This window comes from Cicer arietinum, chromosome 6 (genome assembly GCF_000331145.2).
Source record: "Cicer arietinum cultivar CDC Frontier isolate Library 1 chromosome 6, Cicar.CDCFrontier_v2.0, whole genome shotgun sequence".
NCBI classification, from domain to species: domain Eukaryota; kingdom Viridiplantae; phylum Streptophyta; class Magnoliopsida; order Fabales; family Fabaceae; genus Cicer; species Cicer arietinum.
The window spans coordinates 16,967,618-16,993,823 of NC_021165.2; the positions used below are offsets into that span (position 1 = coordinate 16,967,618).

At 31.7% G+C, this 26,206-nt stretch overlaps 4 protein-coding genes across 4 annotated transcripts in view; 2 read left to right on the forward strand and 2 right to left on the reverse strand.

Annotated features, from left to right (window-relative positions):
* LOC101498518 (uncharacterized) overlaps positions 1–1,220 on the reverse strand; it is a 5,369-nt gene extending 4,149 nt beyond the window's left edge. The window contains exons 1-2 of the mRNA XM_073369445.1: positions 186–1,220; positions 1–86 (exon numbers count right to left, since the gene is read on the reverse strand). Coding sequence (XP_073225546.1) covers positions 1–86; positions 186–647 — 548 coding nt within the window. The 5' untranslated portion in view covers positions 648–1,220. The remainder of the gene's footprint in view (positions 87–185) is intronic.
* Positions 1,221–3,466: 2,246 nt separating this feature from the next.
* On the reverse strand, positions 3,467–7,110 carry LOC101498863 (probable LRR receptor-like serine/threonine-protein kinase At1g67720). The gene is made up of 9 exons (XM_004505154.4): positions 6,778–7,110; positions 6,040–6,580; positions 4,973–5,436; positions 4,743–4,878; positions 4,352–4,423; positions 4,193–4,261; positions 4,003–4,074; positions 3,823–3,894; positions 3,467–3,706 (listed from the first exon to the last, which is right to left on the reverse strand). Exons 1-8 carry the CDS (start codon positions 7,028–7,030, stop codon positions 3,840–3,842), a joined length of 1,662 nt encoding a protein of 553 aa, XP_004505211.1. The 5' UTR covers positions 7,031–7,110; the 3' UTR covers positions 3,467–3,706; positions 3,823–3,839.
* A 1,993-nt stretch (positions 7,111–9,103) lies between these two features.
* On the forward strand, positions 9,104–11,082 carry LOC101499185 (pentatricopeptide repeat-containing protein At2g15690, mitochondrial-like). The gene has a single exon (XM_004505155.4). It carries the CDS (start codon positions 9,156–9,158, stop codon positions 10,857–10,859), a length of 1,704 nt encoding a protein of 567 aa, XP_004505212.1. The 5' UTR covers positions 9,104–9,155; the 3' UTR covers positions 10,860–11,082.
* Positions 11,083–20,367: 9,285 nt separating this feature from the next.
* On the forward strand, positions 20,368–23,703 carry LOC101499505 (protein CYPRO4). Its single transcript, XM_004505156.4, has 2 exons — positions 20,368–22,066; positions 23,263–23,703. Exons 1-2 carry the CDS (start codon positions 20,501–20,503, stop codon positions 23,548–23,550), a joined length of 1,854 nt encoding a protein of 617 aa, XP_004505213.1. The 5' UTR covers positions 20,368–20,500; the 3' UTR covers positions 23,551–23,703.
* Positions 23,704–26,206: the final 2,503 nt, after the last annotated feature.

Genomic DNA, 26,206 nt, shown 5'->3' on the forward strand with positions numbered 1-26,206 from the left:
CCTCTTTTATTATAGTAGCTTACATATCCCGATCCTTGGCAGCTACGACACTTACCAGTCCATTCATAAACCACCTCTTTACAATCCTACAAACTCATCATAAACAACCAAAACATCTATTCAAATTATATGTGGCAAAAAATGAACCCAAAATAAAAGGGTAAATAAGATAGGTTTTAAAAAACCTCAAATTTGGGGTCACATTGAAGACGCTTGTCAATCTCTTCAGAAGAAACAGGAGAAGAATCAGGGTAATTCATGGGAAGTGGAAGAGGTTCACTATTATCAACCATGTAACCTTCTCTATTTCGTGACCATTTCTTCTCCTTCGCTTTCACCCTCATTCCCTCGTTTCCTCCGGCGCGTCTCGCTGCGGCGCCGCCACTCTCCATGAAGGGTGCTACTCCGTCGTGGCCTTGGATGATTTTGAGCCCACCGGAGACGGTTGCAGTGGTTGGAAGGGAGAGTGATTGAAAGAGGCGGGGGAAGGAGGTGGGACCCAGGGAGATGTCTCCGGCGGAAGCATGGCAGCGGAAGAGGAGGGGTTTTGCATTCGTAGAGAACATTCGTGAGAGCAAATAGCGAAGTGTGTGTGACTCAAAAGAATGAACAATGAAGGGTTTTATAATTATTTTATTTATTTGCATATAGATTGAGAATTGAGAATTGAGAATTGAGAACAGGGGAATAATTAAGGAGTTAAGAGAGTTGAAGGGAGGAGAATACAAGACAGAGTGATTATTATCTCAAAGAAGAGTCAAAAACGAATTTTATGGTACAACTACTACTACTACTACTTCTTCTTCTTCTCTCTATTGGCTGAATTTGCTAGTCTATGCTATCACTTTATGGAGGTGTGTGTAAGCATGTGATTCTGTCAATACCAGTGGCAAAATATAAGAAGATAATAAATGTTTGTTTTTTGTTTTGGTATGGAGAACTAGAACGTGGATGATTTAAAACAAACTATACCTTTGTTTTTTTCTTCAGAGATAAATATATGACTAAAGTTTATTTCTAAAAAATAAATGAGCAATTTCATGTAAAAATATCCTAATTGGTCAACTTCTCCATTTAAATCTTCATTCTTTTTCCTCCAAAACCCTATCTTCCCATTGGCAGGCTTTGCTAGTGGTAACCTGTTGGTACAGATTTGTACATGTTTCTTCACTTATGCTTACAAATGCGCTTCAAACTTGTTCCTAAAGCAACTCAAATTTATTCTACTCTTATGAAATTGAGAACACTTACTTTTATTTATTTTTACTACAATTTGAGAACAATAATGTTGCTTTGTACTTCCAACTAGATAAGTTGAGGTTTTCTTAGTGATAATTTCAGCCTTACATGAATATTTGAGTTCAACACGGTTGTTGTTGTTGTTTGATTATTACAAAATTACGGTTAAATACATTATGAAGTACTTTAATTATAAGTTTATAAGAGATTAGTCATTTAAGATTTTTTATAAAATTAGTCATCTAATTCTCTTTTAATTTGTAAATTTTTATGTTGTTATCCTTATTATCAATTTTCCGACAAACTCCTTTTAATATTTTTTAAATTCATTTATATTTATGATTTTTTTTATTTTCTAACTCAAAAATTACTTAAAAAAAGCATGAGATTTTTTGACAATCTTAGTAAAAAAAAAACAGGGTCATACTAACATGTGTCATGTACCCTTAGAACACATGTTAAGCTATAAATAATAATTATATACTAAAAAATGGAATATACAATTTTTAAAAAAAGAAAATGTATAATTTTTAATGTAAATTTTTTATTTTTAATACACTAACAAGTGTCTTAAAAATATATTTAGGGTTTCTAAAAAAATCTAAAATCTAAATCACAGGTAAAAAGTGAAAAATTTATTTTTTGTTATTTCTAAATATATACTTCAAACCTATGAATGGAAATAAAAAATCCATTTCATTTTTTTTTCTAGATTTGATTCAAATTAATAAGGAAAACACATATTTTGGAGAAAAACTCACAAATCTCAACCGTTGAAAAACCAAAATAACTTGGAGTTAAAAAATAAAAATAAAAAAAGTGAAATAAAAGGATGAGAGAGGGAGATGGCAACAACATACTTCAAATAAACTCGTAATATATGCTTTGATCAATCAAATTACCTCTGATAAGCTGCTACACACAAAATACAATGTTAAAAAATTTGTGAAGAAGAATGGAGATTAGCCAGGAAGAGATGCAAAATAAAGTGGGAATAAGATACCTAATGAAATGGGTTTTAGATTTTAATTTCTGAAATTTGATGCATATATCTACAAATCTAGAACAAATTAGAGAAGAAGAAATTGTTGTTGAATTAAGATTGTAGTTTAAAGATCTCTTTTTACACCGTAAAAAATTCTATTTTCTTGTGAGCAATTTCTGAGTTTGTAACCCATTAACTCATGAATATAAAGGAGGTTGAAGAACACTAATTGAGTAGGACGGAAAATGATAAAAAGGTTAATGGGGGCATATATCTAACGATTAAAAGAACTAATTTTTATTGTTAAAATGATATTTATTGTGAGACGAATGAAATATTTACTCTTAATTCTTAAAGATAAGTATGTTAGTCATAGACTCAGTAGTCCCAATGTTAGTTTATGTAACATAGCTTAGTAGAAATGCTTAGCACGTTCCATCTATGATTCCTATGTAATCTTTATCTCTTAAATTTTGTCTCTAGTCATATTATTCCGCAGAAGGAATATTGAATGTAGTAACTTGAATTCGGGATCGGTGGTGAACAACGGTTGAAGGAGGTTCCTAATCCTTTGCTCACGTTGGGGGGCGTACGGTGTACCTGCACACACTCCAACGATCAAGTAAGAATTCGTTAGAGAATTAGATGTTTTAGGATTAGAATTTTTGTGTACCTTTATGACTATATAGGTCCTCTTTATATAATAAGTCTTTCTAGGATTTCTAGAAGACTTCTGTTACGATCATCAGATGGAGAATCAATGATCTTCGGATCCCCCTTCGATGTAGGACATGTGTTCTTCTAATCAGGGAATAGTGAGTACCATATGGTAGCCATAATCTAAGTATGACTGCCATTAGGTGGCTTAGGATGAAAATACAAATGAGTTATCGTGTCTGTCATCACCAGATTTCCTTTTTGTTCATCTAGTGGTCACAATTGGAGGTCCAAGTGAATTATGATAGACAACAACTCTAGATTCTACCCTGGATGGTGGTTTTTCTTAGTTTCGAGAAGCTTCTTCAATGTCATTCAATTGGCTCGGATCGATCTGAAATCACCCATTCTTATATTGGGTTTGGACTAGAACACTCTGAGTCCGGACCAAAACAATAATGTATCAAAGTGGTGATTATTATTGGCAATATTAGCATGGTTGCGGTACTAGAATGAAAATCAAGTAAAGAACATGCAATATCTCAGCAAACACATAGAAACACAGTCTGGAAAAGCAAACAATCATAATAGAATCTATTTTTCTTTTGTACTCATTACTAACTTATGATGTATTTACTTCACATAGTTCTGATTTACAATATGATTCTTGACAATGTGTTACAAAATAATGGGATTCCTTTGGTTTCAATTCTCCTTTTCCCCTTAGAACTATGATTGTATTCAAAACTTCCCAATCACATACAAAACCGGTCGGATTCGCATTGGCATTATGCTGATTCTCACAGAAGAATTGTTGAAAACCACCTTAAAAGCAAAAACAGACAATTATCAGTTAGCAATATGGTTTCAGCTTCTGGGGAAAATATATGCATAATGTTGTTATACGTAGCAAAGGTGAAAAACTTTAGTGTTGAGCTTACTTGGAGTTCACTTTTCTTTAGTGTTTGGTAGTAGCTTTCCCATCAGACTTGTTATTTTGCATATCAGAATAGCTGCTTCCACAGGCACAAAAAAAAAAAGTTACGTTCTCAGTGGATACTCATGTGAGAAAAGCAAGGCAATATTGTTCTGTTTTTGTCCTTAAATTGCAAAAATCTTACATCTCACGCAGTTTTGGAAGTTTCTGTATTGATGGAGGAAGTGGTCCTTCAAACTTGTTATTCTCCAAATGCCTTTATTCAGCAATTATCCAAGAAAAAAAGGGAGTAAAATATCCGTTTACTATATAAAATTTAAGGAATATATGAAATAAAAAATAATGCTAGGTGATTCATCTAATGAGGTACATACAAAGTTTCTAACTCCTTGAGTCCACCTAATTCAGGGATTTTGCCTGTGAATTTGTTTCCCCCAAGCCAACTGTAATCAAATTAATACACAAAGTAGCATGATTTAATAAAACAAAGGGATTATTTAGGATATTTGAAATCAAAAGGTTAGATTCCATACAGGTGAGAAAGAGCAGTTAGATTTCCAATAGTTGGAGGTAGTGTCCCAGCCAGGCCACCATTAGTTAAATTCCTTCACACATACAACAAAATCAAAATATGTGAATCCACCATTAAATATGAAGGGGACAAACTATAAGTAAAAATCATTTTTCCACTCTCATTTTATTTATCATAAAATGAAGTCACATGAATCAAATAAAACATACTTCAATGCTATATATTAAGAATTTGATTAGATTTTCTGCAGCGTCTGCACTGTGCAGTCCACTGCAGAGCCATTAGATCTATAAGAGAAAAACATAAATTTGTGTTCAACTTAATTTCAGTGGCTCTACAGTCAATTGTATAGTACAGTCGCTGCAGAGGATTTATTATACACATGAACTTACAATGAGGTGACTCGTGCAATAAATTGTTCAGAGCATGTAACTCCAGTCCACGAATGTCCTTTAGGCCGGCAAGGATCACCGTTCCAATCCCGAGGTGGATTCTGAATGCTTCTAGCCAAATCTTCCAAGGCAATTACTATATATGGATAGTCATTACAATTAAATGATTGAAATTGTAGTACAATGAAAGAAATTTCAAAATAATGAGATTAGAGATTAGTATAAGTTACAATCTTTTGTCTGAGTTCGACCGCCGAGGGGAAGAATCTGATAAACTTCTCCAGCATTGAGCACAGGTCCAACAGGCATTTCACCAGAAGGTGTCATAGTAATTTTGGTTTGTCCAGAAAGTGGCCATTGTGCAGCATAAACTGTGACACCCTTAGTTGTGGCATTAAGGGTTGAAAAAAAAGTGTGGCCATTTATAGAAACATCAAAGACTCTCCAGCTTAAAGGGCTTGGATTTCTGTTGTCTTGAAAATAGAGAGAAATGTAGTAGTAGGTACTTGGAAGGGACACTGGTGGCCAATTAATTTCAAGTGTCTTCCCTTCACTAGTGGTTATTCCTGAACTGAATGCTTTAACTGGAGGAAGGTTCCAGAAGTCTGAAGAAGTTACATTTGAAAGGCTTGCCACAACTGGATTTTGGTCCTTAAATGGTTGCCATATCCGGTTAAATTTGTCATCTGGAAAACTAAGTTCACATACAAAAATATCAATGATCAGAATTCATATCATATGTGTATTTATTCCACATTTTCTACAACTTGAATACATATATACACATAACATTCAAATGAGTCAGCAATATTTGCAATGTTTTAATTAACCCTCACTCCATAGACTAATCTCACGAAGTAATAGAAATTCATTTTAAGAGATTGACTTCTTTTAACATATAGTTTTTTATACACACCAGCCAGAAATCAAACTTTTAAGGGACTCAAGTATCTATCATTTGTGTCACACTATATTTATAAGTAACTCTTACTCTTTTTTTATTTTTTGGCAATTAACCATGTCATTGATGCGAAGTTTATCAACTGACTTTGAGAATAACTAATCTCCACTAATGAATCTAACCGATCACTGTAAGTGGGTCTCTCCTCTCATGCCAAGGCTCGAATCTGAGTCATTGGTTAAGGGATTTGAGTCCAGTTTCACTCAAAACAACATATTAATGGTAATTAACCTTACTCTAATACCCATATACTTATTTTTATTATTTTTCATACTCATGACAATTTAGACACTAAATAAAATGAAAAAACATAAAAGAATATTTATGTTTATGTACCTAATGATATCTTCACCTCCAAAAGAATGTCTAGAAACAGTTACAAGTGCATATTTGGAAAAATCAGTAGGATTATACAAAGAACCATCCAAGCTCTTAACCTCCAAGGCAGAGATGAAAGGACTTGAGGTACCAGTATGTTCATTCCTAGCCAAACACACACTCAACTTCTTCCCATGAGACACAACCACAACCTCATAGTATGAACTAAGACCTTTAGCATAATCATCTGTGGTGTTAACAACACTCCATCTTGTCCCTTCAACAATTTGATCAAACACTGGTGGTTGCTTCCCTCCATCAAAACCTCCATAATAGTATATGGTTTTCACAAGATACTTGTTGCCTTTGATAACCGGAAATGAATAGCAAAACTTTCTAGATTGCGTGTTGGGGAAGTAACGCAATGTGGTGAGTGTTGGCAACAAGTCTGGTTGATTGATTGTGGCAACGCTTCCAACCTTTGTGTAGCTTCCATCAGGAACATATTTCAAACTGTCTACCGTTACCTCATTTGAACCCCCACAGTTTATAAAATACCCTGCATGCATGCACAATTAATTAACGGTCCATGTTACAAGCTAGCAATTCAAATTCTTAACATAAGAGATTAAATTATATGCATCTGTACTCCCTCCCTAATAAAATCCTTAACAATTATACACCGGATAAAATGAAAATATATAATCATCATATTAAGAAAAGATTATGTATGAAGAATTAGATGATTGTATGTACCTAGAGGGTTAGAAAGGGCAGGGTGGGCAAGGAGAGGGACAGTGACAAGCCATAGGAGGAAGACGAAGGGACTCATATTGTCATAAGCCACTGCCCCACCTGAAGGCATGCGATTAGGGAAGGGTTTTTTTGTTGAAAAAACAGAGGAGAAAGAGAAAGATGGTGGTGATGGAGATGGAGATGGAGATTGCCTGGTTCCAGATTCAGAAAGGATGACACGTCCAAGGCTGTCCTGAAAGATAGAAATAGCCATGGCTTGACTTGGTCATACTTACATATCCATTCTATTTAGCTACCTTGGCGTTTCTAACTTCGTATTAATCACCAAATTGTTTCATTGCATACTTAACTACCCAATCATCATGCTATAACAGAAACTGCCCAAAATAAACTATTATTTTAATGAGATATATGAATTCTTCAACAATTATTTTTCTTTATATTTCATTTTGAATAAAAGTACATTTTTTTCTTGCCGTTAGTTTCTTAAACACGTGATAGTAAGTTTTTGACTTATCACTAGAAGATACGTTGAAAAAAATGGTATAATGAATAAGAACAAGTCAAATATTGCTAATATGAAATGAAATAGCTTTTATTTGCTTTTATTTTTGGCATATTTGTAGTAGGTTGCTTAAAGGACAGCAAAATATTTGTGTAACTTAGGGTTAAATGATTGTTGAATGTATTTTACCTACGTAATAATATCCCTCCCTCATATTAAAAAACTGTAATTACTAATTATTTGTATCATATTAATTAAATTTAATACTTTTATTTTTCTAATATTTACAAAAATTTATATTTGACAATGATATGATTTAATAAAATTTCGAATACTTTTTTATGTCAAGGTCAATAATTTGCATTCTATTTTTTTTTTTTTTTTTACTAAAACCGGCTTTTCATTTATAGTAGAAATTATATCGACAACAATACAATTCAAAAGTAGTAAAAACAAAGATGTTGAATTTGCAAACAAAGTCATGACATCTAGATTAATATCATAAAACGACACAATGTTTACAAATATGATAAAATTGAAGTGTTCGGAATGTTAATGTCGCAGAGGTTGTAACGTTGAAGACACTAAAATTATTGATTAAATTTACATCATATCGTTCTAAGTTGATCTCTCAATCTGAATTAAACAAACATCACAACAAGACATAAAATCATAATAGCATTACACCAAGATGATGAACAAAAACGTAGCACTAAACCCGATAAAGTCACAAAAAACCACGAAAAAAAACTGAATATATTTATAAATTACTTATTTAAATAAAAAAGAAATAACAAATTATTTAGAAAGGTGATTTCAAAAAGAAAAAAGAAAATAGTCATAAATCATCTCTTAGGTGAATAAAAGAGAATTGAAACAAAATAAGTCAGATAAAGACGGAGTAGTGTAGTTGCTAGTCAATAATTTGCATTTTTGTTATTATTAATAAAATTGACACTAATGATTATGTAAATTAATTAATTATGAATTGGTATGAAATAAAAATAGTTAACCATGTATTAAAAGAATATATATGGGATGAAGACAAATATTAAGGAAAACATGAAAATGTATTGTTTTGTTAGAGAAATTCTTAATTTAAAATGGAAAACGTTATTTGGAAATAATTATGTGTGTATTTCTTTTTATAATAAAAATAGCTTATGATTGTCTATAATGTATTCTTTATTTATTTTGACAAGGTAACATTTGAAAATAGGCTATAAAAAATGTATCTGATTCATAAATAAATAAAAAGAAATATATGTGAAGTTTTTTTTTAATAAATTTTTTCTATCATATATAATCTTATTTGTGGTGTATAAATATTTTTTTTTCTAGATAAGATTTGAATTTAAATTTATTATATATTGAGAATTTAATCTATTCTACTAGATATGTTTTCGTCAATGTTAATCTCATATTTGTTATATATCGTAAAAATTAAAAAATTTAAGTAAAAAGTGAATTATATTTTTTTAAAAAAATATATAAAAAACTACATTATTACCCTCGTGAAATATAACTTGATCTATAAATGTGTCATTACTCATTATGTGGATGTTGGACATTTCGTGGGATGGAGATGGATAACAGAGAAAAACTCTCTTCTCTATCACGTTGACATCCTTATTACTTTCAAATTTCAATATACTTTTTTCTAACCTTATTTATAAGAAGAAAAAAAAAAAAAAAAAAAAAAAAAAAGAGAAACAGGAGGTGTATAAGAAACGTGGTGTGCAAAAGCAACTCGTGGCCCAAAAAGAGAGCGGCCCATGTTTTGGCCGCAGAGAAATGAAGCTTTTGGATGATGAAATAAAGTACTTGCATTTCTCTACGCCCTAGTTGAAGTTCCCACTGATTCAATTCAACAATGCTATCTTCTTCTTTCTCTTTGAAGCTACGAACAAATTATATCCATGGCAACCACTTGTGCAAAACCCTAAGTACCTCTGCTATTCCAAATCAGTACGGTAGATTCCCTCCTCACTCTCAACAACCACCCTCTGAATCTGATCACACACCCTTTCATCCTCCTCCTCAATATTTCAACAATCATAATCACTTTCCTCAAAATACCCATAATGCCCCTGCTCGATTTCCTCAACAGGGCTGGAACCCTCAAAGCCCCAACTTCCGCCCACCACCTCCTCAAAACCCCAACTTCCGCCCACCACCTCCTCAAAACCCCAACTTCCGGCCATCACCTCCTCAAAATCCCAACTTTCAACAACCCAATAGTTCCAATCGATTGAACAATCAGAATCACTGGAACCCCCAGACCTCCCCAACTGTTAACCCAAACCAATTTCAAAACCCCAACAACCAATTTCAAAACCCCAACAACCAATTTCAAAACCCCAACAACCAATTTCAAAACTCTAATAGCCAATTTCAAAACCCTAATCAGTTGAACGAACGAGCTTCTGTTCAAGAACAAGCTCAGCCTCCTTCTATTGTTGATTTGACACGTTTTTGTCGTGAGGGGAATGTTAAAGAGGCGCTTGAATTGATGGAAAAAGGTGTTAAAGCTGATGCTAATTGCTTTGATCTTCTGTTTGATTTGTGTGGCAAATCGAAATCAGTTGAGGATGCTAAGAAAGTGCATGATTACTTTTTACAATCTACTTTTAGGAGTGATTTCAAGTTGCATAATAAGGTGATTGAGATGTATGGGAATTGTAAAAGTATGACTGATGCGCGTAGAGTGTTTGATCATATGCCTAACAGAAACATGGATTCTTGGCACATGATGATTCGTGGATATGCGAATAGTACAATGGGAGATGAGGCGTTGCAGTTATTTGAGCATATGAATGAGCTGGGTTTGGAGATAACTTCGGAGACTTTGCTTGCAGTATTATCGGCTTGTGGCAGTGCAGAGGCTGTGGAGGATGCTTACCTACATTTTGAATCCATGAAAAACAAGTATGGAATTGAACCAGGGGTTGAGCACTACATGGGGCTTTTGGAAGTTCTTGGACAATCTGGATACCTCAAAGAGGCTGAGGAGTTTATTGAGAAGTTGCCATTTGGGCCAACAGTGACAGTATTGGAGACCCTCAAGAGTTATGCTCGAATTCATGGAGATATTGATCTTGAAGACCATGTTGAGGAGTTGATTGTTAGACTTGACCCATCAAAGGCTGTTGCAAATAAGATCCCTACGCCGCCCCCGAAAAAGTATTCTGCGATTAGCATGCTCGAAGGCAGGAACAGAATGATCGAGTATAAGAATCCCACTCTTTACAAGGATGATGAGAAGTTGAAGGCTTTGAGTGGAATGAAAGAAGCAGGATATGTTCCTGATACAAGATACGTTCTTCATGACATTGATCAGGAAGCAAAGGAGCAGGCATTGCTCTACCACAGTGAACGTCTAGCAATTGCCTATGGTCTTATTAGTACTCCACCTAGAACACCTCTTAGGATTATCAAGAACCTACGTGTTTGTGGTGACTGTCACAATGCCATTAAGATCATGTCTAGGATTGTAGGTAGGGAATTGATTGTCAGAGATAACAAAAGGTTCCATCATTTCAAGGATGGGAAATGCTCTTGTGGGGATTATTGGTGATTGAATCATTACTCCAAATCCTACAATAGCAAGAATACTGCTAGGGACAGAAGATGAATTATGTAGTATGCACTGATTTAAAATGTATTTGCTTCATGCTCAGATATCAGCACTATTCTCTCCCTTTTTCTACTTATTGCTGCTATATCTGCTCTTGTATGGTTTTATGTAATTAAATATTTTTTGGTTTTAGCAACTTCAAATTTAGCTCTCGTTTTTTGTCCATGCAATGTAGTACATGTTTGTTTTTGAAATTATGTTCGAAAATATTGTATGCGTAAGTATGGAATTTTGAGACGTGATACAACAAATAAGGTATCAGGTATCATTCTTTTAGAATAAGGTACTAATTTGTGAGTGTTATGGTGCATCTCTAACAAAGAAGCCATTATTGGTAGGCAGAAGTTTAAGCCGCTCAACTTGTTTAGTGGTGCAATGAAGCATATCCAGTTTTTATCGTTCATCTAATAATGTAAAAAACAATGTCTATACAAAAATGTAAAAAACAATGTCTATACAAAAATGTAAAAAAAAAGTATAGATGGCTGTCATATGAAATTAGTTATTTCAAATTTACAATTGTTCCAAGCTTGAAAGATGCCTTTGAAAAGTATTGAGGAGACTCTTTAGAAGGATAAGTCAATGTTGATATGCAATATCGTCCTATTTTTTTATACATTGTAAAAAATGGCAAATAAAAGTATTTTATGTTTATAATTTGATCTTTTATGTTTTTTTTAGCACAAAGGTCTTTTAAATTTAGTTTAGTTTTTGTTTAAATTTTTTAAGTTTTTACTTTATTGATTTAGTCTTTTCATCATGTTTATTTATTTAGTCTTTTATCTCACCTTAAACAACGACTAGTGCAATTGAAAATATATTATTATTAAAAATTCAACCAAATATTGCAACAATAAGTTCTTCATACTATTCTTTTAGAAGACAATCATGAAACTTTATAAATAGTTTATATTTCTTGATTTTTCTACAATCATTTAGACACAGATATAATTTCTAAAAACTTGGTATTAAATGTCTATCTACATAATTAATATAATTAACTTCATTTACTTATAAAATAGTTTTGATAGTCAACTCATTGTTCTATTTGGATAAGATCTTAATAGTAATTCAAGAAAATCGTAAAATCTAATGGACTATATGCATAATTTAATATAACTTAAATGACTATATCGAAAAAATAAAAAATTAAATTATCTAAGAAGAAACTAAACTAAACTAGGGAACTAAGTGTTAAAAAATACATAAATGATCCAAATGTAACTTTCCTAAAAGATAAAGGACAAAATTTTGCCTAAAAAAATCCCATATCAACTCCCATATAAAACCCTTGCTTTAACACAAATCAGAATTTTGAAAGAAAAAGGGCCCCGTGGTAAAGGAATGTTAAGTGAGAAAAAAAAATTATGTACCTTTAATTATGTATAAGAATAATACTATTATATATCGTGGAGATTGAATTTGTAGAAGACTAAAATGTCTTTGCTTAGCTGACATTGCACAACGATTTTTGTCTTTATCTCCTCCCAATCATTAAGATTAGAGACAATAGTCATTTTACGATGGAGACTAGTTACAATCTAAGCTCAAAAAAGGTTAGATCGATCTTTGTGAACGGAGGCATATTGAGTCTTGGGTCAATATGAAATACTAACCGAATAACATATATAAATTTTAATATTTATTTTTTTTTTACTAGCACGATCAAATATTCTATAAAACTATTACTTGTTAGTTTTAATGATTTTTAAATAATATATATTCGTTTAATTTGATATATTTTTATTGCTATTTCATATATTTCAAATAAAATCGATAATATTATTTCATAATCTTAATATTTAATATATTTATATATAATTTTATGCTTTAAATTAATTATTTTAATGTAATTTTATAATTGACTATTTTAAAATAATATTTTATAAATGATAATTTGGATAAACTGAAAACGATTCAACTTAAACTATAATAATTTGAATTGAATCGTATATAATTTTTTTAGAGTTGTCATCTAAGCCGAATCGAACTGCGAATGTTTTAATTTTATTTAGGATGATTTTTTTTTTCATAATCACCTCAAATAGATATATAAATTAAATCCTATTCATAATAATTGAAAAATCGATTGTTTATACAATTTTTCTAGTTGAAAAATATTATTCCAAAATTGGTTGTTCTCAGCTGTCATAGTTAACTAAAAAATTGATTATGACACTCACGTTATTTCAAACACAAATTTTTTTAATATTTATTAATGACAAATATTTATTTTGTTATTTTTATATTTATTATTGATAAATATTTATTTGATATTTTTTATATATCAGTTATAAATATTTATTTCGATTTTGTTACAGTTATAATAAATCCAACTAAGTCCAAATAATATCAATCGCTCCCAAAGCATTCAACTTCGCTTTGTAGTATGCTAAGTCCCTAGATGTTTGTTTCGCATTTCATTAAAACATTCGATTTTGTTTCGCATTCCAACTAAAAAAACTGCATAAACAATCGATTTTGTTTGATTTTATCGGTTTTTCAACAATTTTCTAGTTCAGTTTCCGATTTTATAACTGAGTGGTTTTTATGCTCACTTGGACCTCATGAGGTCTCTATTCCCAGTTGAACCCTCCAATTTTTAGGACATTGAATTTTACCCATCACTGTGTATAAAGTGTTCTAAACTTTAAAATACTAAATTGATAGTTGAAAAAAAAACATTAAAATACTGATTCTATTACTACTTCTATAAAAAAAAGCCTACACCTAATTTTTTTACAATTCCATTTTTCGAAAATTGAATTTTGTACCCTCTCATTTAAACTATATGTTTGAACTTACTAAAATACCCTTAAGCTTACGGTAAAAACAAAAAAAATACTTGATTCTACCCTACAATATGAAATTTTTGGAAAAAGATTTTTTTTTTTTCTTTCTGAAATTCTATTAACGGAAATTTCAAGAACGAAATTTCCGATAATTACTTTTCAATACTAAAAATTTCAAATTTTCGGTGAAACTCTCGGAAATTTCATTTGTTCCTGAAATTTCCAGTACATGTTTTGTTTTTTACATTTTTTTCATTCAATTTTTTTTCTTTCAATGAAGACCAGATAAGCGAATAAATGCAACAAGAGGAGAATTATTATATCCAGCCTCAATTTGAGCAACATGATTCTACGATTGATGATCAAGAGGAGCATCAAGAGCACCACGATAACATGCATCACCATCAACAGCCTGAACAACCTCTATTTTCTGGAGATCCTTAAAGCCTATGAGCACTACATTGCAGTTAAAGTTCGGAATGAACATGTTAGTAAATAATTTATTTTATTATATAGTATAATATAGCATAAAATGTATAGTTTAATATATTTATAGTATAGTTTATTATAAAGCTGATTTTAGGAAGTCAATTTATTTGAAAATAGTTGATTTATTGTTCACTGGTTATAGGAACTCATTAGAGTTTAATTTGATTTACTGAGTATGGTCACATGATGAAATATACTAATTGAGAAAGATAAGAAAAACTGAAGAAAAAAATAGTTTTTAAGAGAATTATTTCAACAATGAAGTTTCTTAGTATATATATAGTAAACTAAATAACTGTATAATTTAGTGTATTATTTTAGTTAAACAGAATAGACGTGCCTTGAAAGTTGTATCAAATGAAAAAAACAAGACAAATTCATATATATCATACATGGATTACCTATTCAGATAGATCAATGAATTACTATATCTGTGTTACATTCTGTGCAACAATGTAGTTGACGCGTGATTGACAATAATCTCATATATGTTTTTGTTGAGAGAAGACACTAGTTCATTTCGCATGTCATTTGGTGAGATGACTATTACTCTTGACGATGTTAGGAGTCTTTTAGGCATACCATATTATGAAGAGTTTTTCACACCTCTCGCTAATATGAAGGAAGATTTGGCCATTATTGCTGCTAATGAGTTATTGGGAGTTGATCATGATGAAGATGTGAATGAAATTAGGGTCAATAGAGGTGCTTCATATAGTTTTGAATGGTTAAAAGCTATATTCTTTATGAAACTTCGTGAAGGAAGATTCGATTGTGCAACAAGGGCATACATACTTCATTTGGTAGGGTGTTCCATACTATCTGACAAGAGGTTTACTCTTGTATCTACAATATAATTGTTTCTTTTTCAAGAACTTGATACTTGTGGTAAATGGGCATGGGGACCAACTACTCTTGTTATTTTATATGACTATCTTAGAGATGGTACATTGTCTGCAACGAAGCAGATTGAAGGGTATTTATCTCTATTACAGGTACTATTATATTATTTTTTATACTTATTATATTGTTATTTGATAAGATGCTTATTTAATTATTTTTACTTTTTATTATCTACATACATGGATTTATGAACAGTTCCCTGACATTTGTAAGTGGGGTATAACTAAGCCTATATCTTCAATGCCACGAATGTTTTAATGAAATGCGAAACAAACATCTAGGGACTTAGCATACTACAAAGCGAAGTTGAATGCTTTGGGAGCGATTGATATTATCTGGACGTCAAATTACGATGAAGACTCCACGACATAATTTCGGTTTGTGTCGATGTTTATAGGGTACATTCGTTGGTATTCCACGATGGTGTCGTATTTATCATACAAGTGTATCAGTTTGGGTATACTCGTCACATCCCTCTTACATCATTGATGCTCATTGTACGTGATGTTGATGTTGAATAGATTAGGTACAAGAACTCTGTATGATCCTTTCGTACTAGATTTCATCTAATTGCGTATTCACACGAGTCTATTGAATGATATATTTAGTGGTACTATAGGATATCTCATCCTCGAATGATCCCTTACGTTGTTGTAGAAACTACATTCTTTGATGTTCCTAGTCATGATATTGGTCTTGGTTCTAGTCATGATGTTGGTCTTGATCCTAGTTATGGTCCTGGTCCAAGTCATGATATTGGTTCTGGTCATAATCATGATGTTGGTCCCAATACTACTCATGGTAAATAGTATACACGGTGTCAACTAATAGGTGATCTTATACATCAGAGTTTAGATTTACAAAGGCTAGATCTTGAAGATGAAATACATGTCTTATTAGAGAAAACTTTACACATATCTAGAAAAGGGGATTATCATTAGTACTATATTTTTATTTTTATTGTATTATTTTATTATTCAGACTTATTTATTTAAACTTATCTCAATTGACTTATTATTCAAACTTTTTTTTTTTGCTTTATGGCTTTAGACTTATTTTGTTAAAAGTTGAAATGATTTTATCTTTTGTATATTATGTGAATGAATTTTGTTACAAAAAGGAATGTGAAGTGCAGAGGGAACAAACTAATTAATTGAAAATTGCATATATATAAAATAAAAAGTGTCAATTATCTGAAAAGGACATAATTTGATGTATGTTCTAAATCTAATGAATCTCAATATTGTAGATGTCCTACAAAAGTTATAGCCCATGATGTAGACTCATCATTGTAGTGCTTCTTCCAATGCAATACAAGTTGAGGCAACATACATGCTAATTTCAATTTAACTTGAACCTAACGAGTTTCATTAACAAGACCAATGTTGATAATAGGATCATGTGATAGGTCTCTATTATGTGCACCTCTCAATGAGAAAAAAAGTCAAAGAAATTTTTTTTCCCATTGTCACAAGAATGAGATTATATTTTATTGCTATCATGTAACTCATATCTAGAATGTTCATCCACTTCTCGTTGGATTGGTTTCCCAAATTAGTTACGAGTAAAGAGCCAATCACTTCTAGAAAACGTTCCTTGAATAATGCAACATATAAATCAAGTTTGGACTTAATTTTTGAATACAACTGTCGGCGCACAATGCTCCAATTTTCTTCACTATGACAAAGTATAACATCAATAACACGATATCCATAATTTCCATCTACTTTAACATTAAATATGTCTTCAATATATGGATGAATTATAGGAGGAAACTCGTCGAAATACTTTCTAACTTTACTCGTCATAGGTGCTTACTGAGAGACTTGTTTGGGTGTAAGCTAAGAAGTTTGTTAAGATGTTTGTTAGGAGGCTTGTTTGGATGCTTTATGAGAGACTTGTTGTGATGTTTCATGGGTCCTTGATGAGAGACTTGAGTAGTTGCATTATCAGAATAAAATACATCAACATGCTCAAAAAATGAAGGGTCGCGATATACATCAAATCCCTTCGGCTTTTTTCTTTTTTTCCTCTTCAAACTATCATTTGTTTTGATCTTATCTCGTGGTTCACACATTGATGTTGTCTCTGGATATGCTATTTCATAGAACTTTCTCTTCAATGCCCTTCTTCCAACAACATTAAGTGTTTTCCATGTTTTCCCAATTATATTCAGCTTTGATGTAATTTCTAACTCTGAATCATTTTCCAACTTTTCTTCCTTTGGACCATTATTCATGGTTAATTTCCTTCAATGTATATGAACAACATCTAATGGGATTGGAACACCTTTCAACTTGTATCGTGCCAACTCATATGCACAAGGTAGTCAATGAGTGTTTCTAAGCATACAACAACACACAACTTTGTAGTTTTCGACGTATCTGACTCTCTTGTATTCGTCAACAATATCAATTAAAGTTTTCTTAGATACAACCAAAGTCAAATTCTCATATAATGAATTGTTGTGTATATGCTCTTTGAAATCGTTACTTATCTCAAATGAACATTTTATCTTAATAATTTTCAATTTCAACATGACATTCATACCATCCCCATCCCTTATAAAAATCTCATTTATTGTGTTCCAGAAATCTCTTCAATAACCAATGAGTAGACTTAACACTAATATTCAAACATAAAAAAGTTTGATATTATTTTAATAAAAATTCTATCATGCATGTTTAATACTATATAAGTATAAATATTAAACAAAATGTTAAGTTTTAATGACATACCTATTATCGTAGTATTTCCTAGATGCAACACTCGATTGATTCATGCTTCAACAAATTATTTTTTTTAGGTGTCAACTATGTGTCTCTGATGTAGTCAAAGAAAATAATATTATCAACACACTTAAACATTTGCAAAAGTTGCTCGTACTCATTCTCTTTAGAACAATAAACAATTTTCCTCTACAACTCTAGAATGGGTTCCGACATATCTTTCTCTAATATATATTGTTTGCATTTGGCTCAAACATTTTTGTTGATATGAAGTTGACAAAGTAAATTTGTTGAAGATGGAAATACAACTTCAATTGGATTCATTAAAGCAAGTTCTCTGTCAGTCACGATCACCTGAGAAAATGAGGTATTTGAAACAAACAACTCTTTTAACTTCTCCAATGCCCAACAAAAATTTTCTTGACAATCACAATCCATATAAGAAAATGCAACATTGAATGTCATCCAAGTTGAAGTTACACCAACAATTACAAACAATGGTAACCTATACTTTTTAGTTTTGTAGGTGATATTCATGATCAATACAAGAAGGAACGTGTTCAACAAAGTTATGGAATATGGGCGCGTCCAAACCATGTCCCTCACAATGTTGGAGTCTTCATGAGTCATACTCTAACAAGTATACTTCTCAGATTGAAGTAACTTTAACAAATTTTGTATATCAGTTCTGAGTCCTTTCAAATTCTTCTTGTATGTGTTTCGTCGCTTATAAACTTAAGAGATATTAGTCACGTTCTCCTTATCTCTATCTCTCAAAGATGATAATATATGCCTCGGTGCAACGTGATACTTTGTTAGCTCGTCAACATGTTTTTTAGCTTCTTCTTTTAAGCGTCCCACAAATGCATTATTCTCCAAAGTAGTTAATAACTAATGATTGTGAAGTCCACACATTAAACTAATAATTCATCTCTCATCATTCTTCAATGATCTGGATCTAAGTTTAAACGAACAATCACACTTTTTAGTTGAAGTCCCTAAGTTATTTTTATTTGAATTATATTTTTCACCTATATCACAACTAATAATTAATTTTGACTTCATTCCTCTCTTTCCAATCTCTACGTCAGAGCGAATAATGATAACAACTACTCGATTTTATTGGTCAACCTCTCTTACTCATGATATGACAATTTCTCGTGACTCAAAAACTTGATCAATTGTGAATAATTCAGTCAAATCTATACATAATGGTGTTTCTTTTATCCTAAATTTAAATTAAAAAAAATCCAAAAAAAAAAAATTACGCATCAGGAATTTCATATTGAAATTTTTGATAAAAATAATATACCATAAATCTTGTTGGCGAAATTTTCAGTAAATAATTTATACTACATAAAATTTTGTGCGCTGACATTTTTGATAAACTAATTATACCACCGAAAATTGTATAAAAGAAATTTCCAGTAATTTTAATTTGTATACCAAATTTTTTGGGGAAAAAAGTTAATTACCAAAAAATTTAGTGAGGAGTAAGATTTTAAAATAATTTTGTTTACCTTTAATTGAATAAAAATAATTTTTTTTATATGTATTTTTTACATTTTAGAAGGTACAAGTGCAATTGAAGATACAAAATCCAATTTTCCTATGAAATTTTTACCCTATACCCCTCACATTTTATCTTTACTCTCATAAATGCAAAGAAATGACATTTTTGTCTTTGTATAAATCTTAAAACTTATTAAAAAAAAATTCAATATTCCAGAAATTTTTTTCCAAGTTGTTCGGTAAAGAAGTTACATTTTGGAATACTTTTTTCAAGTTTTTCGATAAAGAATTACATTACGTAAAACTTTTTTCAAGTTTTCCGGTAAAGTAGTTACACTCTAAAAAAACTTTTTCCAAATTTTTTGAAAAAGAAGTTATTTAAAAAAAATTGGTATACCAGAAAACTTTTTCACACGTTTTCCGGAACCTATACCAAAAACATTTTACAAGTTTTTCGATACAGGAGGAGTTTACCGGAAAACTTGTGAAGAAGTTTTCTAATACACATTAAATTTTAATTATTTTTTTAAAAAATTAAATAGTGCCACCTGAGGACTTTAAAAAAGTTTTTCAATAAAAATCTTTTGTATCGGAATTTTTTTTTTTAAATTTTCCAATAAACCTTAATTTGAATTGATAAAATACTAAAAAAATATTAAGAGTATATTTGACATATAAAATAGTAAAAAAATTTAAGAATATATTTGATATTTTCAAAAATTTATGAGGGTGTAAGTATAAATATGGGGTACAGAATAAAAAAAAATTCTTCCTATTTTTCTAAGCACCCAGCGAGCCCACTACTGAAAAGCCCATTTCTTACCGGCTTAAACTCAAATTTTAAACTAGTCTTAAACTATCAACCGAAAAAAAAAAACTAGTCTTAACCTTAGCTACGAAGTAAAGTAAGAAAAAAAACGACGAAGTAGACCCAAAAAATGAAAACCACGGGGAACAGCTACAGAGTTACTTTGCCTTTTTATTTATTTAAAAAAAGGTGCGTTAAAATGACGCTGAAAGCAAAGCATAGCAGCGTGTTGCCCGAGTAAAGCAGCAACCGACTGTAACGCTATAAAACCGTTAACTGATTTTTCTTATTATTCTCTCCAAACATTCCAATTACAGAAAAAAAATATCATATAACCATTTTGATTTGATGGGTACCTCTCAAAGCCGCGAGGGCCTCGAAGTAACAGATTCCGACTCCGATTACGAAGAAGAAGAAGAAGATGAACAAGAGCAAGAGCAAGACCAATTTCATGACGCTGAAACTTCCACCCAATCCCATTCCACACACCTCGACGAAGTAGACGCTAGACTCAAAGCCTTAAAACTCAAATATTCTTCATCACAATCACAAACGCCTCTTTCTAAAAACGCCGTTAAGCTTTACCTTCACATAGGCGGCAACACTCCCAATGCCAAATGGATCATCTCCGACAAACGCACTTCCTACGCTTTCCTCAAATCTGACGACGAAGAAGACGAACAAAACGACGTCGCTCAAGGTCAATGGATTCTCAAAGTCGGTTCCAAAATTCGTGCTAGGGTTTCCACCGAACTACAATTGAAGATGTTCGGCGATCAACGCCGCGTCGATTTCGTCTCCAACGGTGTCTGGGCTCTTAAATTCCCCACCGACGAATCCTACCGGAAATTCGTCACCGATTTTCAGAACTGCACTTTCGAAAATGTATACGGTCTCTCTCCAACCGAAGACAACAAAATCAAGGTTTACGGCAAAGAGTTCATCGGTTGGGTGAAGCCTGAAGCCGCCGACGATTCCGTCTGGGAAGATGCATATTCCGACGACGGTTCCCGGAAGAGCCCTGAACCCTTTCGATCAAGAGGTGATTTGATGGAGGAGTTCGAAGAGGCTGCAACCGGAGGTGTTCAGACCCTAACTCTCGGTGCACTCGACAACAGTTTCCTCCTCAACGACTCCGGCGTTCAGGTTTACCGGAATTTCGACCGGGGAATTCACGGCAAAGGTGTTGCCGTGAAATTTGACGGCGGAAATCTTCGGCAAGAGACACCGAATAAGGCATTGTTGATGAGGGCGGAGACTAACATGATGCTCATGAGTCCTCACGCTTCAAAGCTTCGCCAGCTCGATATCGAAACGGGGAAGATCGTTACAGAGTGGAAATTCGAGAAGGATGGTTGTGATATCACGATGAGGGATATCACAAATGATACTAAAGGTTCACAATTGGATCCTTCGGAATCAACTTTCTTAGGGTTGGATGATAACAGACTCTGTCAATGGGACATGCGTGATAGAAAAGGAATTGTTCAGAATATAGCAAACTCTGGTTCTCCAGTGTTGCATTGGAACCAAGGGCATCAATTTTCAAGAGGAACTAATTTTCAGTGCTTTGCAACAACTGGAGATGGTTCCATTGTTGTAGGGTCTATTGATGGGAAGATAAGGTTGTATTCGAAGACATCGATGAGGCAGGCTAAGACGGCTTTTCCTGGGCTTGGTTCGCCGATTACAAGTGTTGATGTTACTTTTGATGGAAAGTGGGTGTTGGGTACTACTGATACTTATTTGGTGTTGATTTGTACATTGTTTACTGATAAAGATGGGATGACAAAGACTGGATTTAGTGGTCGGATGGGAAATAGGATACCTGCTCCTAGATTGTTGAAGCTTACTCCTTTGGATTCACATTTGGCTGGGACAACCAATAAGTTTCATGGTGGCCATTTCTCATGGGTAATCAATCACTTCTCTCCATTATGGTTTCATTGCCTTCTATTTTGCATTGACATGTTGCATCACCTTTCATTTGTATGAATATGAATATGAATGACAGCAAGACACTATTTGACACTTTCTTTCTGTCCACTATACTCTGATTTTTTGGTTAGGTTCAACAATGGTCGCATTAAATAACCTGAATCACTCTCTGTTACGCTTGAAAAAATAAGTGTGGAAGGGTGTTTACTAATATGCGCATTTAACTGTCTTTGATTAACTAACTACTACTATGAATCTAGTTACCTTTATTATACCTCTTTTTTCATTAAAGAACTTTTCATTCATATGTGTAAATTTCATTAAACTGAAAATTTTGTCATTAAAGAGTCATCAATAGTTCACACTGAAAATTTCATTTTGCATTTTTTTTTGTTAAGGGGAAATTATTTCTCCTGCTATTATAGGCTTATTACCATATGAAAAAACAGAAGTGTTATTCATACATGGATTGAACTTCTGCTATCTATGATTCAGTAATCGTATGGGGGTAAACCTAGTGGATCAGATGCTTTCTGTTCCTTTGGTTTTGGTTATATTGGCAATGTTTAAAAGGTTGGTTACACATAGAGGTAATGTGTTATGCGTGTTAGATTTAGAACCATGCTGAAACTATCACAGAGCTTATCTAATATAGCAAGGTGTGTGACAGGGACTAGGGTATTATGGGTGCTCAAGTCCCATATCGAGTAGGATGGGATGCGGTGGAGTATTTAAGTGGCTTGGTTCTTTCCTATTGATAGCTAGCTTTAAAGGGAGATTCTCTAAGTGCTTGAATACTTATCAATGTGCAAGTGACAGATTCTAAAAATGATGGGCGAGATTAAATGATAATGGAGGCTATTAAAAAAATTGTAATAGGGATACAAGAATAACGGGAATGATGCAAGAAAATGTAGGATTGTCATTAGTAGAGTACAGGACATAGCTTTAGGGCATGTGATGTGAATTAGAAAAATTGATTATGATTAACAAGAATAACGGGAATGATGCAAGAAAATGTAGGATTGTCATTAGTAGAGTACAGGACATAGCTTTAGGGCATGTGATGTGAATTAGAAAAATTGATTTAAATTGATTATGATTAGTAGTTTACTTTTATTGAGTTAGTCAGCCTGCAGCAAGTATTAATCATTTGTTTTTTTGTCTTTCAGGTCACTGAAAATGGTAAACAAGAACGCCACCTTGTTGCAACTGTGGGCAAGTTCAGTGTGATATGGGATTTTCAGCAGGTAAAGAACAGTGCTCATGAATGCTACAGGAATCAACAAGGGCTGAAAAGCTGTTACTGTTATAAAATAGTATTGAAGGACGAGTCAATCATAGAATCACGATTTATGCATGACAAATTTGCTGTTAGTGACTCCCCTGAAGCTCCGTTGGTGGTCGCAACTCCTTTGAAAGTTAGCTCAATCAGCCTGTCTGGAAAGCGACCTGGTTAAACCTTGGTTTACGTTTTTATTTTAGTTCTCCTTTTTCATTTTCAGGTTTCAAATTTCTAGTGTTAGGCGTGCCTTGGAACAAATTATTGCTTGTATACAAGTCTCTGTAATGCATTTAAATATTATGTACAGAAATTTATAGGTTGCCCTGTATCTGCTGTTTTTTTTTTCTCTCTCTTGCACTGTTCATTTGTGGTTACAAGTTTGGGTTTGCGAAGACTGATGTACTGTCCTGTTTTCTTATTGTGCATATAAATTATTAATATTTTTATCCAATGGCGAGCTTCCCCTCCATGAGTCCAATCTTGGCGAACTTGAGTCGTTCCCCCAAAATGGATTCTATGGTGTGGTGCAGCAGCAAACACTAATGTAAAAGGAGAGAGAAGAGATTTAAGATAAAATGAAGGAAAGAGGGAATTGTAGAAGGTATAGGAGAGGAGGATTCAAGATCCTCTCCAGTCCACAATTCTCAACGTCTTTTCTTTTCATCTCAATTTTCTCTTCGTTACACTTGTTTTCGCTATTGCAGGGCATTAAAAGATTTGAGTATGTTGATTCCATTATCCTTAAGAGTACATTCTTTAAAACGTATGAAATAATAATTTACTCCATTAAATTAAAGAACATCGGTACATTTAATCAATGTAGTCCCAAAATTGTACCCCAAAATTGATGCTCTGCTATCGTGCAATTGCTTAAACAAGTATGAGGCAAGGAAGAAAATTGGGATGAAATGAAGAAAAAGAGGAAGAGAGATTGAAATTTGTAGATTATATAGGGAGCTGTAGAAGGGAAAGGAGGAGAGGATCTAATTCTCTTGATCTTGTTCTCCTTGTGGATATACTTGCTCAAATGGTCCTGTAAATTTTGATAGGTTCTTCTTTCATCTCTTATATTCTCAAACCTCCCATTAATATGTCTAGATTGATTAATCTAGTTGTGTTTTTTTGTCCAAATATATATTTAAATTGACTAATTCGAATAGTAATGAGGGGTGGAAGAAGAAACTCCAATAAATTTTTGGATAAATTAATATTTTAATTTTTGAAATTTAAAAGAAAAAGGCTAATTGTTACGAGATAAATTGGCAAGAATGTGAAGAATACTAAGCATTAACATGTGCTTACAAATAGAACACTCTACATTTGGTAAACAAATTTAAATTTATGTGAGTTAGATCTCAAAGTACACTAAAGTGTTGAAATAGAACTTCAATCCTTGTGATATATAAATTGATTCCTTACCGAATAGACCACTCTACATTTATATAATACATTGTTCGAATATTGCATAAAACAATTTATATTTAAATATTATTTATTTTCGACCGAACTACGTATTATCTTATCCATTTTCCTTTAAAAAAATTGTCAAAAAAACATATTAGATAGAGGTAATGTCTAGTTTTACTATAAATGTAAGTCGTTCAGACCATTTTTTATGACCATTAATTAATATACAACTAAATACTTTTGTAATTTACTTTTTAGTTGCACTTTACATTTTACATTATGTTTTCTCAGCTTATTTAGTTCGTGTTTACCTCATTTAACATTCTTTGAATTTGTTAAAAGGACATAATTATCACCTCAATATATTAATATCAATGATACTATATTTTATTACTGATAAACATTACTCGATAAATTGACTAATTTCTACAACTACATGATAAATATTGGTTTGCCTTTAACTAAATATTAATTTCATCCCTAAATATAAGATTTCATTGATTAAATTATGGAGAAAAAAAAGGAAAAATATATTTAGCATTGTCTTAGTTAAATTTAAGGTAACAATTTAATCTTTTGTCTTTTTCTTTTCAAAATTGATTTTTTATTTAATTTTAAGTAATGGTATGAAAATTGAATGTCAACAATATTTGTTTTTTTTTATTATTTATAAAAACTCGAAAAATTCATCATCATTTTCAAACAAAATCTAAAAAATTTATTATTAATTTTTAAAAAATTTATATATTTATCGAATACATAATTCAAATCTTCAAATAAACTAATATCTTAATCTCTAAAAATATCAAATTTATCAAATAAAAAATTCACACTTTAAGATTTGATCCCCAAATCACCAAGAAAATATCTTCTTCTTTCTACCATTCTTCAAATTAAACCCCTAACTTAAATCTTAAAATATGAGTTTTTTATTTGATTAATTTGATATTGTTGGAGATGCAAATATGAATTTATTTGAATATTTGAGTTATGAATTTGATAAAATATGAATTTTGTTGAAGATGATTACTAATTTTCTGAGTTTTATTTAAATATGATGTTGAATTTTCTAGAATTTTGTAAAAAATGATAACATTGTTGATATTTTAAGACATAAATGACTCAATTGTTACTTAAAAATAAAAAAAAGACCAAAACAAAAATAAAAAAAAAAAAAAAAAAAAAAGATAAATGACTTAGTTATTGTCTGAAATTAAATTAAAGGATCGTAAAAAATATTTTTCTAAAAAAATATAATAATATTAAATTTATTAATAATTAATATTATTAATTGTATATGTTTACTCTTTGAGAGATAATTAATTTATATTTTCATCATAATATTTGCTACAAGTGCAAAACGTGATATAACATAATTAGGACATTGTTTAAGAAAGAAAGAAAAAAATTATTGAAAGTTATGT

Bases quoted from the DNA above. Each gene is read 5' to 3' on its own strand.
- LOC101499185 (XM_004505155.4), top strand. From the start codon at position 9,156: ATGCTATCTTCTTCTTTCTCTTTGAAGCTACGAACAAATTATATCCAT.
- LOC101499505 (XM_004505156.4), top strand. From the start codon at position 20,501: ATGGGTACCTCTCAAAGCCGCGAGGGCCTCGAAGTAACAGATTCCGAC. The intron at 22,067-23,262 runs GTAATCAATCAC...TTTGTCTTTCAG, and splicing joins ATGGTGGCCATTTCTCATGG to GTCACTGAAAATGGTAAACA.
- LOC101498863 (XM_004505154.4), bottom strand. From the start codon at position 7,030: ATGGCTATTTCTATCTTTCAGGACAGCCTTGGACGTGTCATCCTTTCT. The intron at 5,437-6,039 runs GTACATAAACAT...ATGTGAACTTAG, and splicing joins GGAGGTGAAGATATCATTAG to TTTTCCAGATGACAAATTTA. The intron at 4,879-4,972 runs GTAACTTATACT...ATCCATATATAG, and splicing joins TCGAACTCAGACAAAAGATT to TAATTGCCTTGGAAGATTTG.